Source organism: Haliotis cracherodii, unplaced genomic scaffold, assembly GCF_022045235.1.
Source record: "Haliotis cracherodii isolate W230 unplaced genomic scaffold, xgHalCrac1.p SCAF_1, whole genome shotgun sequence".
Taxonomy (NCBI): Eukaryota; Metazoa; Mollusca; class Gastropoda; order Lepetellida; family Haliotidae; genus Haliotis; species Haliotis cracherodii.
Window position 1 is genome coordinate 33,108,985 of NW_027266264.1, and position 22,245 is coordinate 33,131,229.

The following is a 22,245-nucleotide window of genomic DNA, read 5'->3' on the forward strand; positions in this document are numbered from 1 at the left end:
TAGTGGATTTATCATGTAATCGGACAAGTTTCAACACTCTGGACGACTTTTGTAGATATTCTATGACTCGATTGATGCTGGACTGGGTGTTTTCTCCAGCCGTGTTGAGCCTCGATTCCAGCTATTATGTATTTCTCCGGTGCATATTGCCTACTAAATTCCACAGTGGGTGTGGTCCTTTAATAGGCCAATGTAGTCTTATCTGTAATGTGTGATTTCTTGAATGGATCTTGGGTAACAGCATTATTTTATGGAATTTAAACATGCGCCTGTCAACCATGTGAATGTGTAATGTAGATCATGTTTGAGCAGATTAGAATCTATCTTTAGATCTTGACGAAAAAAGTTTTCAAGTGTTATCTGTTCTACTTATATGGGAGGGATAAGTTGATATAAATAAAGCTGTGTGTATTTGTATTCAATGGAAGTGTACATAGGTTGTCAGTGAACTGGATCAAGATAAAAAAGAATTGTGCAATATTCATCAACATAGAGTTGATGTTAGGAGAGGCTGCATAACCACCCTGAGTAATCAGTGGTGAGAGTTCTACACCGGCTGACCTAGGAGCTGAGGCTGCCTGCTGTATCAGAGTACAGAGAAGTATGGAGGTTGTGAGAAGAGAGGCAGCACATCCTCAGATTGACACTGATTGATCTAAGGCACATACCTGAAGGTGCAGTCATTGCCCACGGTCACAGCATCTAGGAAGTCAGTGACAGTCTCACACCACTTCTGCCTCAAGGCATTTGGCGTCTGCTCCACCCTCCCCACTCAGCTGGACCGTCTGCTACCCAGCACACATATTTACTGGCTACCTATGTTTGTGTTGTGGCTCTGAGAGTGTTAACAGTGTGTGTGTGGTTTTTTCTCGTTCTCTGCGACTATTCATCCCATGTCAACATGGTAGAGGGTGGTGTATTCTGAAAGGAATATTCGTGTGTGTGGCATCGAAGGCTGGAATCTCTATAACCAAGCAGCATAACCTATGTAACCTTCAGTCATGTTTTGTTGTTTGGGATCTAAGAAAAGAAACTACTCGCCTGAAAATGGCGCGGTTTCGGATAGCCCTAATCACAGCGTTGGTGATAAGTCCCTTAGAAATGGAAGTGTATCTATTTCAGCTCCTATTCCTTTCGTGGACGAAGACGTCAACACTGACGAACACGTGTATGTGAACAGTTCCATTGATGAACTGACTCAGCTGTGTGCCAAGCAGGTCCGAGACAACAACAACTATCAGGTGAATACTGCATGTACTGACTCAGAAAAGACTGACACTCATCTGGCACATGGTGGTGCCTCAGAAACAGGAACAGAAGAATCAGTAACAGAGGAACTAAGGGAAGCACAGCAACAGGTTGTCCTAGCATTAGCAGAGGCTGACACCATGTCGCAGGACCTGTTAATGAATGCCGTCTCTCGACTGGAGAACGTTGCCACCAGGTTAGAGAGCTTGGCTCGATCTCAACCAGCCAGTCGCACTTCCTCCTCTTCAGCAGGGGATTCTGGTAAGTACCAACATGGTGCCCACCAAAATGGGGACCATCTCAAATTCTAATTTGTAATATGTGCAGTCAACAAGTTGATATCATATGTACAAGTGTAATGTTGATGAAACACTGATGTGAGAAATCATTAAAAGAATGAGTACAATGAGATTATTAATGATTAAGAGAGAAATCATTTCATGATTTCACACCACCTTGAGCAATGTTCTAGCAATATCACAGCAGCGAACACCAAAAAGGCACTGCACACATTATACCCAAACCGGGCCTTAGATGTGATGAACGAACACTTTAAGCACTAGACCACAAGGCTATCCGTCGTCCCCAGACATGTGATAATCAGGGAATAATTGAAGTAGGTCAGCAGTTAACTGATTTTACCACAAGTATATCATGTATAAAGAGGATTCATGCTGAGGGTCTGGTTTTAAACATGTTTTAATGTCTCCCACATTTTCACCAGACAGAAAGGATATTCTTTTAATGAACGTTCATGTCCCATTCGTGTTCATTCAACCTTGATATAATTATAACTGTCTACTGTATTGAATTATGTTAATTTTCATCTTCATCACTATAAAACCAGTTATATGAATGTATTGTCACATCATAATTTAAATTTTGGGCTGGGTTTATATATTAATTTGTTCGTAACTAAATGCCAATAAAAGTAGATAAGAAAATTCAATTTGACGAAGATTGTTTTTGGAGCAGGAAGAATAGGGGAGGTGGTTATTATAGTATTACAAAAACCCGGGAGGCAAACTCACACCATCTACATTATTTTACCCAGTGATAAACTGTCATAATGATCCCCCCTTAGGAGATGCAGGATATTGCCTGGAGCTCTGCTTACAGTGGTGATGTTATCCAGGTCTGTAACCCAGTGCAACTGCTGTGCCTGGGTGATACTACCTGGAGTGAATGAGTTCGGTCTGCCGGCACTGCAACAGTGTCTCAAACATCACGGCATGTTAGCTGTATTAAAGGCTCAGCTCCTGTAATGCCCCCGACCAAATTTTAGACCAATATATGAGCAATATTTGTATGCGGCCTTACAATGTCAGAAAGTTTACATGACATCCTAGGGGTGGTGGGGTAGCCTAGTGGTTAAAGTGTTCGCTCGTCACACCGAAGACCCAGGTTTGATTCCCCACATGGGTACAATGTGAAGCCCAATTCTGGTGTACACCGCCATGATATTGCTGGAATATTGCTAAGAGCACCGTAAAACCATACTCACTTACCTTACACATGACAGTCAATACGTTTTCATGTACATATTATGGGGTTTTTTTTCAGAATACCGCAGCGTAGAAGGGATATATATTTGCCTTTTAACTATTATCAATTTTTTTTAGTTTCATGACTTTTGAACTAGATTTGATCACTCAATTTCGGGAAACAAATTTAACTTATTATGGCAAATACTGTAGGTAATAAAAACTTAAGCAGATGTGAGATAAGTTACTGGTTATGGTGCTCATCATGCTGAATGTCCAGGTTTGAATCCTGGTTACAATGTGTGAAGGCAATTTCTGGTGTTCCCCCTTGTGATATTGCTTTAATGTGCTTTAAGTGATGTAAAATAACAATTCAAGATACTTTAGCTACGAGCATGGGTTATGACGGACCAAGTATCACTCTCAGGACAATTCTGGGGGCACGGGTGGCCCAGTCGTCTAAGGCGCCGCGATTCGCTGTGCAGAGTTGCGTCTCTTGGACACGCCAGAAACCTATGATTGTGGGTTCGATTCCCGGTTCGCCTCAATTATGTTTCTAGTTTTGTCAGCCTGGGTTTCACCGAAGTGGTAAACGTCTGAGACCTGCATCACTTCGGGCTTTCCTCCCACATTAAGCTGACTTGCCGTGATATAACTGGAATACTGTTAAAAGCGGCGTTAAACCCAGCTCACTCACTCACTCACGACGAGTCTGGGATCAGTAGATCCTGGCAGACTATCCAGCCTGGATCTGGTCAATAGCTTCCTGTGTCTGCCATGTGCAAGCCAACTTCAAGCCAACTGCAAGCCATAAGCAACTGTGATTGAGAGGTGTTCATGTCAATCAATGATGTATACTGTTTTCCATAATTGACTACTCCAGACTGTGACCAACACCTGATTGATTGCAGATTAATCTTGAATGTCTGCAGGATATGCCAGTGCTGAAAACTGTTGGCAAAGAAACATGTCCCACAAAATGATATTAATTTACATTTTGATTGTACAATGGTCCGATGTATCACTTCTAAATGCCTTTCAAAGACTTGACCCTCTTTTTAGAAAGCTTATCACACTATGGCAACAGACAGTTTTTCCTGCTTCGTATTTCCAGTACAATCAGTAAGATAAAAGATATGGTAGAGTATTGGAATTCAGTGTAGAGCTGTTTTTATCATCCAAAACTGGCTCCCACAGGAGATATCGCTTGGGTGAGATCAAACGATATCTACTCTGTAGATATCGCTGCAATGAAATTGCATCAAAATGCTTTACAGGCCATTGTGATGTCATTGGTTACCATGATGTCACAATCAAATGACATCACTAATGGCTCTGCTACTGAAGCTGTAAGCAGTACTTTTTACACTTAAGACACTGCTAATTACTGTCTACAAACTGAAAAAAAGTTTGAAAAATGATGTTGGATGATACATAAAATCTCACCCTTGTGTCTTTTGATATCAAATATACCAACAAAAGTGGAAAAAATACTCGGTCAAGCCTTAGAGCTTTCCCACTTTTATCAACTCGTGTTGATATATTTGATATCAAAAGACACTCGGGCTAGATTCTCTATCTAATAAACATGATAAATGACAATCTCATTAAAATCAGATGTTTGTGCTCGCTACCATGATCTGAGGAGCTCCCATTACAGGTCACGAGAGAACAATCTTTTGCGTACTTTGACCAACCAATAAAATGACAAACAAGAAGTTGAGATCAGCCAATCAGAAAGCAGCATTCTCAAACTTTATGGCACTAGTTTCAAACTGCGACTCCCATTCCAGATTTGAAATGCATCATGATATTTGAAATTGAACAAAAGAACATTCTGCAATGTCAAATAGATGGATGAGATGAACCAATGTTTATCCCATTGAAGCAAGAGATGACAATGATTTTGACGAAATCAGTTGTACTAACCATACCTGTTGTCCAGGATGCCCATACCTGTTGTCCAGGATGCCCATACCTGTTGTCCAGGATGCCCATACCTGTTGTCCAGGATGCCCATACCTGTTGTCCAGGATGCCCATACCTGTTGTCAGGGATGCCCATACCTGTTGGTCGGGATGCCCATACCTGTTGTCCAGGATGCCCATACCTGTTGTCAGGGATGCCCATACCTGTTGTCAGGGATGCCCATACCTGTTGTCCGGGATGCCCATACCTGTTGGTCGGTATGCCCATACCTGTTGTTCAGGATGCCCGTACCTGTTGTCCTGGATGCCCGTACCTGTTGGTCGGGATGCCCGTACCTGTTGTCCGGGATGCCCATACCTGTTGTCCGGGATGCCCGTACCTGTTGTCAGGGATGCCCATACCTGTTGTCCGGGATGCCCATACCTGTTGGTCGGTATGCCCATACCTGTTGTTCAGGATGCCCGTACCTGTTGTCCTGGATGCCCGTACCTGTTGGTCGGGATGCCCGTACCTGTTGTCCGGGATGCCCGTACCTGTTGTCCGGGATGCCCATACCTGTTGTCCGGGATGCCCGTACCTGTTGTTCCGGATGCCCGTACCTGTTGTCCGGGATGCCCGTACCTGTTGTTCCGCATGCCCGTACCTGTTGTTTGGGATGCCCGTACCTGTTGTTCGGGATGCCCGTACCTGTTGTTCAGGATGCCCGTACCTGTTGTTCCGGATGCCCGTACCTGTTGTTCCGGATGCCCGTACCTGTTGTTTGGGATGCCCGTACCTGTTGTTTGGGATGCCCGTACCTGTTGTTTGGGATGCCCGTACCTGTTGTTCCGGATGCCCGTACCTGTTGTCCGGGATGCCCGTACCTGTTGTTCCGGATGCCCGTACCTGTTGTTCCGGATGCCCTTTATTTAACCTTTTTGAGGTTGTATGATTAAAAAACACATTCTGACTCTGACTTTACGATCTGGTAAGCGACGCTCTGATTGGTCGGATGAAAGTTTGTATTGACATTACCATGATAGGGTGTCGTCAGATCTTTGTTTTTTGGTAGCAAGAACTAAGATCTGATTTTAATGAGATTGAGTAAATAAGGAGTTCACAAGTGTACCAAAAAAGGTATCATGTGTCCATCACAGTTGCTGAAAAAAGTCGTGATTTCACTTACGCCAGAGGGCAGACTTGCAGCCTTCAATCAGGCCACAATACTATGATTTAGGGTTAGAAGTCTGATTATGATTCTTGCTTTGTCAGCAACATACACATGCTCGTGGCTTTCACAAATCTGGCAAACATCTAAGACTTGCCTCACTTCAGACTTTTCCCCAAAATTTAGCTGACATGCCATGATATGAGTAAGATACCGTTCAAAGCGGGAATAAACCAAACCGACTCATTCAGGTAGTACTTCCTGTTACAGCTGTGTCATGTGACAACTTTTGTTATTTCAGAGGTTGCACCTTTCATTCTTGCCTTTGATGCCATCCTGAGTGGCCCATTCGCACAGTATGTGTCGCTCAGTTCATCTATAGGTGGTGATGTCAAGACGCAGGTGTGTATTAACATTGTTTATATTAACTTTTCTAGAATGATGAGATTAACGCACTGTGTTCTGTGATAGAAGAGAGTTCTGTGATAGAAGAGACTGCAAATTTCCCCTACTACGCCAATAAACACATACCTACCCAAAATTCCATACGAGAATGTGCCTTCGCTACCCAGTAGGTATATGAGATCTACCCTCACTACCCAATAATATTGAGATCTACCCTCTCTACGCAAAAGTATTTCAGATCTACCCTCTCTACCCTATAAGTATACAAGATCTACCATCACTACCCATTATGTATACCAGGATCTACCCCCTCTACCCTATAAGTATACAAGATCTACCGTCACTACCCATTATGTATACCAGGATCTACCCTCTCTACCCTATAAGTATACAAGATCTACCCTCTCTACCCTATAAGTATACAAGATCTACCGTCACTACCCATTATGTATACCAGGATCTACCCTCTCTACCCTATAAGTATACAAGATCTACCCTCTCTACCCTAAAAGTATACGAGATCTACCCTCACTACCCATTATGTATACCAGGATCTACCCTCTCTACCCTAAAAGTATACGACATCTACCCTCACTACCCTAAAAGTATACGAGATCTACCCTCTCTACCCTAAAAGTATACGAGATCTACCCTCAATACCCTAAAAGTATACGAGATCTACCCTCACTACCCTAAAAGTATACGAGATCTACCCTCACTACCCATTATGTATACCAGGATCTACCCTCTCTACCCTAAAAGTATACGAGATCTACCCTCAATACCCATTATGTATACCAGGATCTACCCTTGCTGACAATAGATCCATATAAACTGTCCCTTTTACTGATGCATACTAAATACCATCAATCCGAGTCACGGAGCCTTGATGTGTGCTGGTGTCTATGGCAGCCTTACAGGTAGTTCTGCAGGTCTTGTGTATTGACCCATTCACCTTGTAAGATTCCATGCATCCTGCTAGTGAAACCTAGAGCACATATATCTTGTTCTGTTAATAATTGTGTGTGACAATTAGACCAACACCAGACTCCCTTCAGTATGGTAAACTCACAGTGAGAATTGGGTCGTTTGTGTCATTACAAGCAAGTGCCATCAAATAAAACATCATGACGTCTGTACAGACCATTCATTCAACTTGCATGAATGTCTTCAAGATGGTGACTAGCCATCAGATAGGTAGATTCTTTAACAGGTAATGTTAAATTATTTTACATGTTGTCAGTGTACAATGTTACAGAGTTACCCCTCTTGCTTTTGCAGAGTGATATGGTCCAGGGGGCGTTCCAGGCAGAGAGACAGTTCCTGCTTACTGCATCCCAGAGCAAGCAGCCAGCCCAGGTCAGTGCTGGAGCTTATTTACCTTTGTTGCAGATGTTATTTAGTTGACAGGAGCCCAGTCCATAAAGATCACATGCTTGACTAACTCACTGTCTCCTATGTCTGCTGTGTAATGAACACAAAACTGGTTCCCTGTCACTACGCAAAGTGAAACCTAACAAATAGCCTTAGACAGCAATGCAACCTGCAGTACACACATATGTTACTGGTTTTCAGTCTTCAGTAATGATCTTATAACTAGTTTATGCCAAAACAGTACCTAAGTAAAATCATTCAGACATGTATTAACAAAAGCCCAGTCAGTAATAAACACGTACTTTTTCTATGTGGTCTTCAGAGACAACTATAGACAGATGCCCAGTCTGTAATAACATATGTTGTTCCCCTCACAACTAATGTTACTTCTATAGACAGATACTCAGTTTGTAACGTGTTCAACTTGTGCTGTAATTGTGGGATCAGTTTCACGGAAGTAGCTTTTTCAAATTTCCATATGACTAGCTTAAGGCATTTCTTTTCAACATGACTGATGAAATCTTCTTGTCATGCCCTGTAAAGACCGGCATGAGAGGTCAGTGGTCAAGGTCACAATGTTTTATGTAGTGGACCCTTTTATTTATCAACCTGTCGAATAAGATGAGAATGTATTATTGTTTCACGCTTCAGTCAGCAATATTCCAACTGTACCAAGAAGGCCTGTAAATGAGTTTTTTGCAGGCAAACCATTGACTGAAAATGTTATCAATGATCCACGGAGTACGATGACTTGCAATCATTAAAGTCAGAGAGCCTGACCACCCGATCCATTTTAGTCACCTATTATGACTTGCATTAGAGTGCTGGGTCCAATTCTAACCTGTATCAAAACAGGCAATGAAATTGTAAATACATAGTTTAATATGCTGCTTAAATTAAATTAATTAAATTTGGCAATCCATTCATGAAGATAAAAATCCATATAGCTTGAGAGTATGTGATATAAAGAGGGTCTTGACAGGGGTTGTTATTAGTCAGTAGTCTGTAGTCAATACTTTTTCGTCTTAGTCGATGAAACAACCACTGGAATTGAGGACAAGCTGTCAAGATGAATCTAAACTGTGAAATCGTCTCTGTTGGTGTGCTGATCATCAGTCTTAAGGAAACCATTGGGACATCTGGCTCTACTCTCGTTTCATTTCTGCAATTTGTGTTTCCCAATTATCAAATATGTTGTGTCATTGTACAAGATTTTAACATAATTACGATAGACGGTCAAGTTTAAGTTAAACAAAGTAGGGTTAGTTTTTTGTATTTAAATTGTATGTTAATAATTCAAGATAAAAATTGGACTTGTCTTACGTTTATGGTACAATTTTTTAGTTGTTTGATGCTATAGAATAAGTATACACCATTGGCATCCTCATAAAATGACAAAAGCTGTCACTGGTGTTGCAAGTAGTTGTACAGTTGACAAACTATACCTGATGGAGATTTTGTAGCACAAATTTGATCTTCACACAGTATATGCAGCAATTCTTTTTATAAGCACTTGGACACTTTTTGTTTTTCTGTTAGAGCCCAAATGCCCAATCATAAAATATATATACCAGTAGTTCAAGTTATGTTTTGTTGATTGATTTGAACTTTGATACTTTACTTTAAGCAGTATTTACATTTATTGTTTGTTCACATAACCAACACAAAGAACTTCATGACAAATAAAATGCAAATACTGATTTATTTTTATTTTGAAAGGCCCAAGCTAATTGGTCATAAGAAATCTATAGACCATAAAATAAGGAGAGTGTGTTGTTCTGTGTGATATCCTTTAGGGAAATAACTAGCCTGCAATGACCAATCATGGAAAGCATACAAGTGGCAATTTTGAAAATTATGATTTATGTTAAACCTATGTCACAAATTTAATTGTGGATTGCGAACTTTAGACAGATGTGAATTCAAACAGGGAAAATGGTGGTCAGAGATATTGGGCCAGAGGAGCAGTGTTGCTCAGCAATGGAGGATGTAGTATCAGGGTCAATGACCAAGACCCCAAGCAACCTGAAGAACTGCTAAGTATGTGAAATTCATTTAAGGATTTTGATACACCTGTGGGATAGAAAAACGTGAAAGATAACTGTTTTGGTCAGTTATATGTGGCCATGTTGAAAAGATTGAGCAGCTTTCGTTTTATGTTGAGGTATATTGCAAGACATGAATTCAGAAATACAGCAGTAAGCATTGATGTTGTTACAATTGTAAAGTAGAAGGAGAAGAGATTTTTCAATGGAGAATAGCAATGAACTGAAATCTGAGGATATCATGTATGGGATCCTGGGATTCTAGAAAGTTCTAGCTTCTATAATACCTAAACTGGACTGGAATCTTATAAGGTCTAACATTAAGCCAATGACAGGGACTCCCTACAGTTGTGTGTGTTTTTTTGAGTACATGTACTCTGTATTGTATGAATGTTTTTTTCCAGTTGTGAAAAACATTACCATTTAAATGTAGCGCTTGGAAAAGAGCTCCTGATTCCGCTCACCTAGTCTACATGGAGCAGCTAATGAGGCACAATGCACCAAATATTGGCTAATTTATATCCCTGGGGTCAAAACAGCCTCCCTGGATGATCTTCACTATCTGGCTCAACAGAAGTACTCCTCAAATGGCCACCAGACTAAACTCATTACAGCTTGTAACTTCTTTTTCAAATGGGGAGACTTTTACGTTTTCATGTGCCCAGTGACTACTTCCTGCATAGGCTGTTGACAGAAGCGAAAATTCTGTGATTATTACTGCCAGTGATATTACTTAAAACCTGTGTATAGCATCAATACTCATAGGCCAAGTAATCCCCTTTTCAGCGATGGTTCTCCTGAGAAAAACAAACAACGGAACCAAATGCTAGATCATTCAAGCTTTTAATTACCTTGCTGTCAAATTTAACTTAGAAAGGCATTTTAATTGAAATAAATGAAAGACAGCTGCATTTCTACATGCTTCAGGTTGCAAGACTGATCACTGAAAGTTTGTTTTAAAACCGCTCTCATTGTTTTCTCTTGTAGAACGTACTGACCCCATATCTGCAAAACATTAGAAACATTTAAAGTTTGACAGCTGCTGTGGGCCTGGAACACTAAAAGAGTCTTACCTGTGAAATGTTTTTAGGATTAGTTGCACAAGAGAAAATACCACTTCATCTTCTTGTCGTGGAATTAGTTTTTTCCTGTTTTGTTTGATATGAGGCCTGTGGTATGTGATTTGAGAAAGAGGGATATACCTGCAAGATCTTCCACCGAGGCCTCCAACAACAGTTGCTTCTGTAGCATGTTTTTGGAACATGTGTGTTGAACATGTTAAATGGGCACGAGGGTTGCAGTTGGATAATAAATCACACAAATTTTTTTTATCAGTAATTATAAACACAATACTCTTCCTTGAAAAACTTTATGGCCACTCATATCAATCAACCCAAAATGTGAACTTGTTTCATTTCAGAATCATTCTGCAGAAGCTCTTTTGGGTAGAATAACACTTGCTTGTTCCTTGAAGATAACTTTGCCCAGCGAAACTGGGGCAGATAGTAGGGAGACATGTATTAGACTGTGGAGTGTTTAGTGGTGTGTTATCTTGTAAGCCGGTATGGTATGGTGACCACCAGATAAAACCAAGTCTTTGATCCAGAAAGCCATCTGATGACTTCTATACGTTAACATAGTCTTATATTAGTAACGTTGAAATTGCTTTGTGTACGCCGCCTATTTGTAAGACCGCTGTTTTTATATTTTGTTTCACAGATTGGTTTTCCAAATTCATAGTCTGTGATCCAAATGAAATAGAATTTGAAATAAATGTTCTTAAGTGATTCCTTAAAAGTATTGTTAATCAGCAGAAAAAGGTAAAAAAAAAAGTATATGAAAGAAGTCATTTTTTTAATGACAAATCAAGTTGTGATTTCCCTTCCTATAATGCCCTAGAGTGATTTCAGTATGTACATTAATTACATTAGTTAAAAGACTCGAGAGTCTAATTTTGGCCCTGTTCCAAACTGGTGAAACTTTGTTCAGCATATCCATAATCTGCCCAACTCTGGTGATTGTGTACCATTCTGCCATGAAGGCATGGTGCTCATGCTATCAACCACTGGTCGCCTGGCCCAGTCAAGTTACTTTTCAGATGGGTGTAAGGAAGTGATACTGCTGACACCATCAACTCACTCACACAACCTGTTAGATGCAGGAGTCAGTATTATCATGATTATCGTGTTTACGTGTCAATATTAGTATTTCAATTTAAGGGAGTTCAGGAATCTTTGAAGATTCGAGCTATTGAATCTGAACCCAAGGACCTCTGAATGTTTAAGTTGAACTATGATTGTGATGGGGTCCTGTTGACACTTCATGCTTAACTTCAACTGCTGAATACGACAAAGCCTAGAAATGAAGCGGGTGTATCAATTCATATTTAAAATTTGTGTTAAAGCCATGTTATGTGATTCATCATTCCGAAAACAAAATGGAAGTACGAAATACCTTCCATGCATGGAAAATGTTTCCTCCCACAGAAGAGCTATCTCAGTCATGTATGACACACACTGTGTCGCCCAAGGCCGACAGATCCACACGTTTGACTCCCAACATGTCAGTGAGCTGGTATTCCAGAACATCAACACCCTGTCACGTGGTTTATGGATATTGCTAATTAGGCTAACATGAATAACTGGCTTTTTTACCCTCACCATGGCAACGTGGCCGAACGCAAAATACTCACATGTCTCACCTCTATTGGGTTTTTCTTACCGTATTTTCTTGAGTATAGTGCTCACCCATGTATAATGCGCACGCCCCTCTAGCGGGTTCAATATTTTGGAAAAAAAGAAATTTGAATATTATGCGCAGAAAAAATTTACACCGTACCCTTTCAGCGAAGTCCGGCAAACGAACGGGTGCTGAGAAACTTCGTCAGTACGAATTTGAAATTTGAGATAAAAAATCACCAGACATGTTTATTTACCGTTTAAATAGTATTTATTGTTCTGCTAGGCATTGTTTTATATCTAGGGATTAAGATTACCTTGTGTATTTTCTCATAAACTAAGCCGGAAACAGCAATCAGCTGTACACACTGATATAACTTTATAGGATTTTTAATGCAAGCATCGGCAACTATTGTATCTGAAACTATTTTTTTTTATCAGGAATAATATATTCCATTATTTTCTTAATTATATGCAGCCTTTACTAAACATATTTAAAATAATAATAACCCTAAGCGAAGCAGCTGATCGCTATTCCCAGGTATTATTTTTTGCATGGAACAAGTCTGACCAGTCACCGTCAAGGCTCCCGCGCATGTGATCGCGTGATCGCCTTTGTTTCAAGGCATCAATAGCAGTATTCTGACCGTGGTTGCTGTTAATAATGGTGAGTTGTGCAATCTTCCGATCGCTTCACACACGATTTCGCCGAAATTAATAAAAACAATGTTATAAGGAATTTTGAATAAAATTAATGAAATAAGTTACAAACATACGTCCAGATATACAAAGAACACTTTTTATAGCCAGACAGTGTAATTACATGATTATTTTGCGTACTTCAGTATGGATTTGTTGACATGGTTATTTCCGGTGTTTCGTGCTCACGGTAATGTCTTTCCATGGGGGGGAAAAAACATCCAAACTCATAATTCGTGTATAATGCACACCCCCTTCTACGCAGCTGTGTTTTTTCGAAAAAAAGTGCACACTATACTCAAGAAAATACGGTAACTGATTAAGGGGTATGATAACAGCCCTTCTTGTCCACTCGAGGAGCCAAACTGTGCAGTAGACATAGTGAAAAAGGTCTTGGGTTACTGAGTTACTTACAGTTAGGGGGGCACAGGTGGCCCAGTCGTCTAAGGCGCGGCAAATCGCTGTGCAGAGTTGCGTCCCTTGGGCACGCCAGAAACCTATAACTGTGGGTTTGAATCCCAGTTTGCCCCGATTATGTTTCAAGGTATGTCAGCACCATACCCGTGCTCGTGGGTTTCACCGAAGTGGTAAACGTCTGAGACCTGTATCACTTCGGGCTTTCCTCCCATATTAAGCAGACACGCCGCGATATAACTGTTAAAAGTGGTGTTAAGTCCAACTCACAGTTAGTTACTTACAGTTAGTTTTTCTTCTGTTTTATGAAAATGACATGTTGCCGATAAATGATTTTATTGAAGGTCCAGAATTTAAAAGTCTACTCAAGAATTGACCTTCACTTTGTGTGAGTTCATTGGAGTATGAACCTTCAAAGAGTGAGGGCCAAACTGTAAGAATGTCGTCATCATTTCAGTGCTTTTGATATTTATTTCTATTGAGATTTATTTCATAGCACATTTTTCACTTTGTCATCTTTTGTGGGTCTGGAAAGGGTCCTCTGTCTTTATGGTATGCTCCAACCCCAGAGCAACAGTTGGTGTGCCTGCTACCACCACCAAGCAGTGTAACAAACAGTGAATGTGATAGTCTTGAGAAGATGGAAAATGCAGTCTCTGTTCATGCACTGTTATCCTTGGCAGTTGCTACGCATGATGAATTAATGACAGAAGTTGTTGAGATACCAGATGGCCAACATGGAGTTTTTGCTGTGGACAGTTGGGGAAGTACTCAGGTATAGGTTCAGTATTTCAACATGAGGCCAAACTTCTTATTTTAATTGGTTACCGATCCACATGCCCTTAGTAATGAAAAGAAAACAATGAAGAGTTGGAAACAATCTTAAAAGCACTCTACTGCAAAATTGCATATTCAGCACACAATAATTGTGCATAAAGTGTTAGGCCAACAAGATCAGATTTGTAGATACTACACACATGGCAATACAGTGAACCCTCGGTGCAATACCCCTCGATTTACCACTACCCTAGATACAGCGCAGAGTACCTCTTTTCTCCCCAAAATTCATCAACATTTTTTGGAAAAAGCGCAACCATCCAATAAGAATGATAAATAAACCGATGAGAACTTATTCATCGCCCCAGGGGCAGTCGAGTAGCCTAGTGGTTAAAGCGTTTGTTCATCAACTGGGTTCTATTCCCGACAATGTGTGAAGCCCATTTCTGGTCTCCCTCTGTGGTATTGCTGGAATATTGCTTAAAGCAGCGTAAAACCGTACTCACTCATCGCCCCAACTCCCCGATGATCATGGATTTTCACAACATGTCTGTAAACCAAGAAATCCCAAAGTGTGGCCTAACCTGCTGCCATGTTCCTGATATTCATGGGGTGGTGACATAGCATAGTGGTTACAGCAGTACACCTGGTTGGATTTCCCACACGGCTTCAAAGTGTGAATCTCCGGCTTATTCGCCTGAGTATTGGCAAGTGTGGCATCAACCACACTCAGGTGACTGCTGTCAACACAGTTGGTTCCACATATCCCAGGTGTTAAATTCGAAGCCACTATCACTTCCGACTTCCAACTGTGTATGCTTATTTACTTGTTTCTTTCATTTCTCAGCAAATAGTTCCCAGCTAATGACTTAGTTCAGTGACCATCAGGCAGAGGGATTAGTAAAGATGTTGTGATTGATGAGTATGTGTTGGGAGTACTTCCTGTATTCACCACCCCCCAAACTGACCTTCCCCACCCCTCTCCAACCCCCTTCTCCATGACATCAGTCAGCCCGAGCTCGCTCATTGCATAACATGCACATGGTGTTTGACAGTCTGAAGAGATATGTGCATGTTGAATCGACTGTTCGAACCTAAGCCCATCTCTAAGTGTAAACTAACCCTGATAATAGATCAATAATAGCTGACATCTGTCATTTGCTCTCGTTTATTTCGGTTGCCTGAAGGCAAATGACATACGAGTGTGAACATAGCGGCAACTGTTTTCTTGATTGTTTGGAAAAAGTTAAAAATGATGAGAAAACAAACTAAAGGGAGCTATCAAGTTTTGAAAATATTCTTTTGAAATAACTAAAGTAAACAGATTTTCTATCTGAAGGAAATATTTCCTCTGTTTGTTGTATTGTCATTTCTCTTTGAGGGCCTTTTGTGTTATCATAACTATTGCATGGCTGTTTGAGAAACATGCACAAATAGGAAATTCCATTTCTACCTTTTTGCACTTATGTATATAAGTCTGCAAGTCACTGGGGCATTGGTGCAGTTTGTGTTAAATCTATTGATTCCACATGCAGTGCATGTCACTCTGTAGTTTACAGTTGATTATATGATTATGTCTACATGTCCACTGTTCATCTGGTTAGGAACTTTTTTTGTTGTGTATGGTCAGGTCATGTAGGCTGCCATGACAGATCTGTTCTGTGGCTCCTAGTGTGAAGCAGTGTTGTGTGTGGTCAGGTCATGTAAGCCGCCATGACATCTGTTCTGTGGCTCCCACTGTGAAGCAGTGTTGTGTGTGGTCAGGTCGTGTAGGCTGCCATGACAGATCTGTTCTGTGGCTCCTAGTGTGAAGCAGTGTTGTGTGTGGTCAGGTCGTGTAGGCCGCCATGACAGATCTGTTCTGTGGCTCCTAGTGTGAAGCAGTGTTGTGTGTGGTCAGGTCGTGTAGGCTGCCATGACAGATCTGTTCTGTGGCTCCTACTGTGAAGCAGTGTTGTGTGTGGTCAGGTCATGTAGGCCGCCATGACAGATCTGTTCTGTGGCTCCTAGTGTGAAGCAGTGTTGTGTGTGGTCAGGTCGTGTAGGCTGCCATGACAGATCTGTTCTGTGGCTCCTAGTGTGAAGCAGTGTTGTGTGTGGTCAGGTCGTGTAGGCCGCCATGACAGATCTGTTCTGTGGCTCCTAGTGTGAAGCAGTGTTGTGTGTGGTCAGGTGGTGTAGGCTGCCATGACAGATCTGTTCTGTGGCACCCACTATGAAGCAGTGTTGTGTGTGGTCAGGTCATGTAGGCCACCATGACAGATCTGTTCCACTATGTCCCACTATGAAGCAGTGTTGTGTGTGGTCAGGTCATGTAGGCTGCCATGACATCTGTTCTGTGGCTCCTACTGTGAAGCAGTGTTGTGTGTGGTCTGGTCATGTAGGCCGCCATGACAGATCTGTTCTGTGGCTCGTAGTGTGAAGCAGTGTTGTGTGTGGTCAGGTCATGTAGGCCGCCATGACAGATCTGTTCTGTGGCTCCTAGTGTGAAGCAGTGTTATGTCTGGTCAGGTCATGTAGGCCGCCATGACAGATCTGTTCTGTGGCTCCTACTGTGAAGCAGTGTTGTATGGTCAGGTCATGTAGGCTGCCATGACAGATCTGTTCTGTGGTTCCTAGTGTGAAGCAGTGTTGTGTGTGGTCAGGTCATGTAGGCCGCCATGACAGATCTGTTCTGTGGCTCCTACTATGAAGCAGTGTTGTGTGTGGTCAGGTCATGTAGGCTGCCATGACAGATATGTTCTGTGGCTCCTACTATGAAGCAGTGTTGTGTGTGGTCAGGTCATGTAGACTGCCATGACAGATCTGTTCCGTGGCTCCTAGTGTGAAGCAGTGTTGTGTGTGGTCAGGTCATGTAGGCCGCCATGACAGATCTGTTCTGTGGCTCCTACTATGAAGCAGTGTTGTGTGTGGTCAGGTCATGTAGGCTGCCATGACAGATATGTTCTGTGGCTCCTACTATGAAGCAGTGTTGTGTGTGGTCAGGTCATGTAGACTGCCATGACAGATCTGTTCTGTGGCTCCTAGTGTGAAGCAGTGTTGTGTGTGGTCAGGTCATGTAGGCCGCCATGACAGATCTGTTCTGTGGCACCCACTATGAAGCAGTGTTGTGTGTGGTCAGGTCATGTAGGCTGCCATGACAGATATGTTCTGTGGCTCCTACTATGAAGCAGTGTTGTGTGTGGTCAGGTCATGTAGACTGCCATGACAGATCTGTTCTGTGGCTCCTAGTGTGAAGCAGTGTTGTGTGTGGTCAGGTCATGTAGGCTGCCATGACAGATCTGGTCTGTGGCACAATCTTTCATCACCTAAGAACCTCAAGTTTGATATGTTATATTCAAAGAATATATTTTGCTATGACCACTTGACTGATAAAATATTTCCTAAGGGATTTTTGGGTAGTAGTGTTCAAAATTAAGCAAGATCCTTGGGCACTTGAGCTCAACTGTGATGGTATTTGATCCACATTACATTAGCATTTTACTCTTGGATTTTTGCAAGAACCTCCTGACTCTCATGCAGGATTTTGAACTCTGGTTGGGTGAACTGAGATGTTCGCTAACCCGACCCAAACCATGGTTCATCTTCCCACATGGTCCCACAGTGTGATACAGCTTGATCAATGCATTGTAAATTCTCACAAAGCACCCATCTGTTTAGACTTTAACATTGTGTGGGTGAGTGCAAAAAAATGAGCAATTTTCCTTGAAGTTCTTAAGTGAATTCCAGCTCGTCATGTCGAAACACCATCAGTCCCACATTCTCTGTTACCATTATCCAATACCACTTCTCAGCTATTTACGGACATAATAGTAGCACCAATAATCTCGAGGGATATCCATACACTTACAAGTAATCTCAAGTCATTGATATTTATTGTTAATGTTTATGTTGCAGAGCGTGTTGTCGGAGCTGCTGAAGCCAATTTCAGAGAAGGTTACAGCCATTACGGTGAGTAGTCAAAGGGAGATAACTCCGCCAGTCTCTTTCTCCTCTCTCTCTCTCCCAGTGCAGGCTGAAGCTAGAGTGATGTGTGTGGCTGTGTGCTGCCAGTCCCTCATACCTAGTTAACCTGTAGGAATTAGTTGTGTTGCGCAGCACTTTAAGGATTAAATCAGAAACCACTTAAGGCAGAGGAAGTGTTGTCAAGCTCTCAAATAAACAATTTCCGAGGTGAATTATCACAAATCTTACAAATCAGTTTCTGTTCAAGTTTGCCGTCTTCTTCCCTTTTTGTTGGTTCTCCACTTTCTCAAGCTGCCTGGACATAGAAGAACATTTGTGACCCATTTCAAACAAGTGAATGCATTAGGGATTCTGGAAACTGGTTCTTAACAGTTTTAATGGCTTGATTGCTAGGGTTAGTGACATTATCTGTCTCTGATCTGTGATTAGACTGTCGGAGATAATCTTTATAGTTGAAAGGAAATGAACTTTGCTCAGATGAGAAACTCATTGAAATATAGGAATTTCTCATGATTCTTTTATCAAGTGGGAATCTTTTTATTTTATTGCAGAGGAAAATATTGGGTAGATTCATAGATAAGCTTTTATGCTCTGTGATGCTGTAGATCATGTAGATAAGCTGTTATTAAGGAAACCCATGGATTGGACTGATGCTGCTCTTTGTTTTGAAACCACACTGTGCTTGGACGTCTTATGGATATCTTATAAGGCATACTGTAAATCTTGAAATTAAGGAGAGCATGAATTAAACACGAAAAATGCGAGTGGTCTTTGCTCGCATTTTAAACATCGCATTTATATCAACAATAAGACATTTAGATAGCAAAAATACCAACTTAGACATACGCTGATGTATTCCACACCACTGTTCATTGAGCAGCACTTGTATATAAAGTATATAAACAATGTCATTCAAACACTAATTACGTCCTGTGAATTGTCACTGCTGGGGTCAAGACAAGAGTTCTACTCACTTTTGTCATCACTGTTCACACCTGCAAGTCCAGACAGACGCCACCCTTTGCGACTGCGTCAAAGGCCGACACAAGCCAGCACACATGTATTGTTTTTGTGGAAGTACTTTACACTACGCTAATAAGCGGTGCTTGGTGTGTGATTGGATTAATGTAAGGTTGAATTAGAATTAGAATTAGGTGGATAGAGATCCACTGATGCTTGAAAGGAGGGGGTGTCGCATCCATATTGAGGCGCATTTTTGGCTAGGGTCCAGTGGTCGCATTCTTTTGGAGACTCATTAATTTCACGATTTACAGTATCTCTTTTATAACTCGGGTAATGTTTTTGACACATTGATATATCATGTCATATATAGCCTGAAGAAACATTTGGTTTCCACCAAACTTGAGAAGGATTTGCTGTAACTTAGTGAGTCAATTATATTTGGTACATGTGAAACTTAGGGCAGGGCCGAGATGGCCCATCCAGCTTGGATTATATGCTGAACAGACCTTTGGTATATTCTAGACATTACTTGTAGCTGATACTGAAGGTCAAATTTAATTCTAATAGTCATACACTCAGAAATTTATTAATTAAAAATTATTGTATGTTCAAAAAGAGTTTTAGAAGGGGGAAATTTATTGAAGTTTAATAACACTAGAATTGTCATCCTTAAGGTAGTTTGGCTTCTTTGTGTGTACTGGACCAACCCCCACATGTGTATGACATGTTTGTCTGAGCTTATACCTGTGTTGTCGGGGGCACGGGGGACTCAGTAGTCTAAGGCGCCACAATTCGCTGTGCAGAGTTGCGTCCCTTGGGTACGCCAGAAACCTGTGATTGTGGGTTCGAATCCCATTTCGCCCTGATTATGTTTCTATGTTTGTCAGCACCATGCCCGTGCGCATGGGTTTCATCAAAGTGGTAAACGTCTAAGACCTGCTTCACTTTGGGCTTTCCTCCCAAAATTAAGCTGACACACCGTGATATAACTGCAATACTGTTAAAAGCGGTGTTAAACATCACTCACTCACTCACTCACTCACTCACTCACTCACTCACTCACTCACTCACTCACTCACTCACTCACTCACTCACTCACTCACTCACTCACTCACTCACTATACCTGTGTTGTCAACTAGAAATAATGAATCGTGTGATTGGCTGAAATTGTAGGTCAAGGTAATTAACCCTGAAGTACATGTATATCTTTCTTGTTAAGATAGCTTCGTTGTATGGGACTTTCTGTTTTAAAGTTGTGTTGTATTAGACATTTGTTTTGATTAATATGTTGGGAAGATTAATAGATAAGCATATACGTGTACCATTTGTTCACTCTTTTACTCACTCTATGGTCTGAGTAATCTTCACAACAATTACAGTAAGATATGTTTATAACAAACACGCTTAGAACGAACTGACGGATATTACGAACTTAATTTTTGGTCCCTTTCACTTGCTGTATAGATGTTGTATATATGCAACATATGTATACAACATATGTATACAACATATGTATGCAACATATGTATGCAACATATGTATACAACATATGTATACAACATATGTATGCAACATATGTATGCAACATATGTATACAACTGTATACAACATATGTATGCAACATATGTATGCAACATATGTATACAACATATGTATGCAACATATGTATGCAACATATGTATGCAACATATGTATACGTAACGAACTAAAATTAATGGTCCGTTTGAGTTTGTTATAACCATAGTTTACTGTACTGTACTTTCTGGAGTATATTTCGGATCCAAGACTAATCCATAATCCATAATCCATAATCCTTAATACGCACCCAACTAGGGGATTCAATATTTGGGGAAAATAGAATTTCTGAGTATTATGGGCAGTAAAAACTACATCATATGCCTTCAGCGAATTCAGATGAACGAACAGGTGATAGCAATCATTGTCAATAAATATTTGAAATTTGACATAAAACATCACTTGACATAATGGTTTACCATTAAAGTTTGACTTCCTGTTCTATTAGCATGATTAGGCATTATCTTATATAAAGATTAAGATTACTATGTGTATCTCCTCATACAAATAGGCAGAAATAGCAATCAGCTGTACACATTTTCTCTACTTGTGATTTAGTTTTAAAAAATCTGATGATATAATTGCAGAGAATTATGATGCAATGATCAGAAGAATTGTATCTGAAATTTTTTTTATCTGGAATATTATGTTCCAGTATTGTATTATATAAGTTGCATCTTTTACTATATATATTTAAAATAATAATAAACATAAGCATAGCACTTTGGTACAGCTGATTGCTATAATGGCATGTATTATGAGTACCCCTATCTACACAGCTGTGGTTTTATGGTGGGTAAAGTGTGCAATATACTCAAGCAAATAAGCTATGGATCCACAGGGTTCCAGATATCGCCAGTCAGTTGCTTGAAGACATTAAACACCAGGCTAACCCTTCTCAACATTTTGCGAAAAAAACAGTTGAACAAGAGCATTAGCTTGATATACTTTCAACCATTGTTGCAATAATTTGAAAAGATTTGAAGAAAATTCCATTTAAAGTACCGTAAATCAGCCGGTACCACATTTTCATGTCAGTCTGAAATTCAGGATAATTTTTCACAACAGTCATTGTTTTGTTGTTGTAAGCCTTCTAACAGTTTCTCCGAGTCTCTGTTACAATTTACAACGTAAACTGAGTCCGACCCACATAAGAAACTGGGTGTTGCGGGCTGCTTCACAAAGGGAAGTACAAACTAGAGGATCGAAACATGGCTTATTGATATCCTTTTTTGGGGTGTTTTATTTTGTAATAAACATCAATGGCTACCCAGTTTAGATCTGAAGACATATCCTGATGAAATAAACTACCATTAGTGTGTCAGTTTGTACGAAGTTCAACTCCCGACCCCACGTTTTGAAACTGATCTTCCCGACTGGGTTTGCTGCAGAGTGATACTGACTGTAATTATTAACCACAGACCCCTGGTGTTGGGATGGTGTTGGGATGGTGTTGAGTAGGTGTTACACATACAGGCAGTTTGACGGAATGCCAACCATTACAGAGTTGGTGTACGTTTGAAATGTCAAGCGGTGTGCA

At 40.8% G+C, this 22,245-nt stretch overlaps 1 protein-coding gene across 1 annotated transcript in view; it reads left to right on the forward strand.

The window, feature by feature from the left end:
• LOC139476111 (adenylyl cyclase-associated protein 1-like) overlaps positions 1-22,245 on the forward strand; it is a 97,081-nt gene that overhangs the window by 24,796 nt on the left and 50,040 nt on the right. The window contains exons 2-5 of the mRNA XM_071259372.1: positions 1,123-1,509; positions 6,110-6,210; positions 7,495-7,572; positions 18,098-18,151. Coding sequence (XP_071115473.1) covers positions 1,389-1,509; positions 6,110-6,210; positions 7,495-7,572; positions 18,098-18,151 — 354 coding nt within the window. The 5' untranslated portion in view covers positions 1,123-1,388. The remainder of the gene's footprint in view (positions 1-1,122; positions 1,510-6,109; positions 6,211-7,494; positions 7,573-18,097; positions 18,152-22,245) is intronic.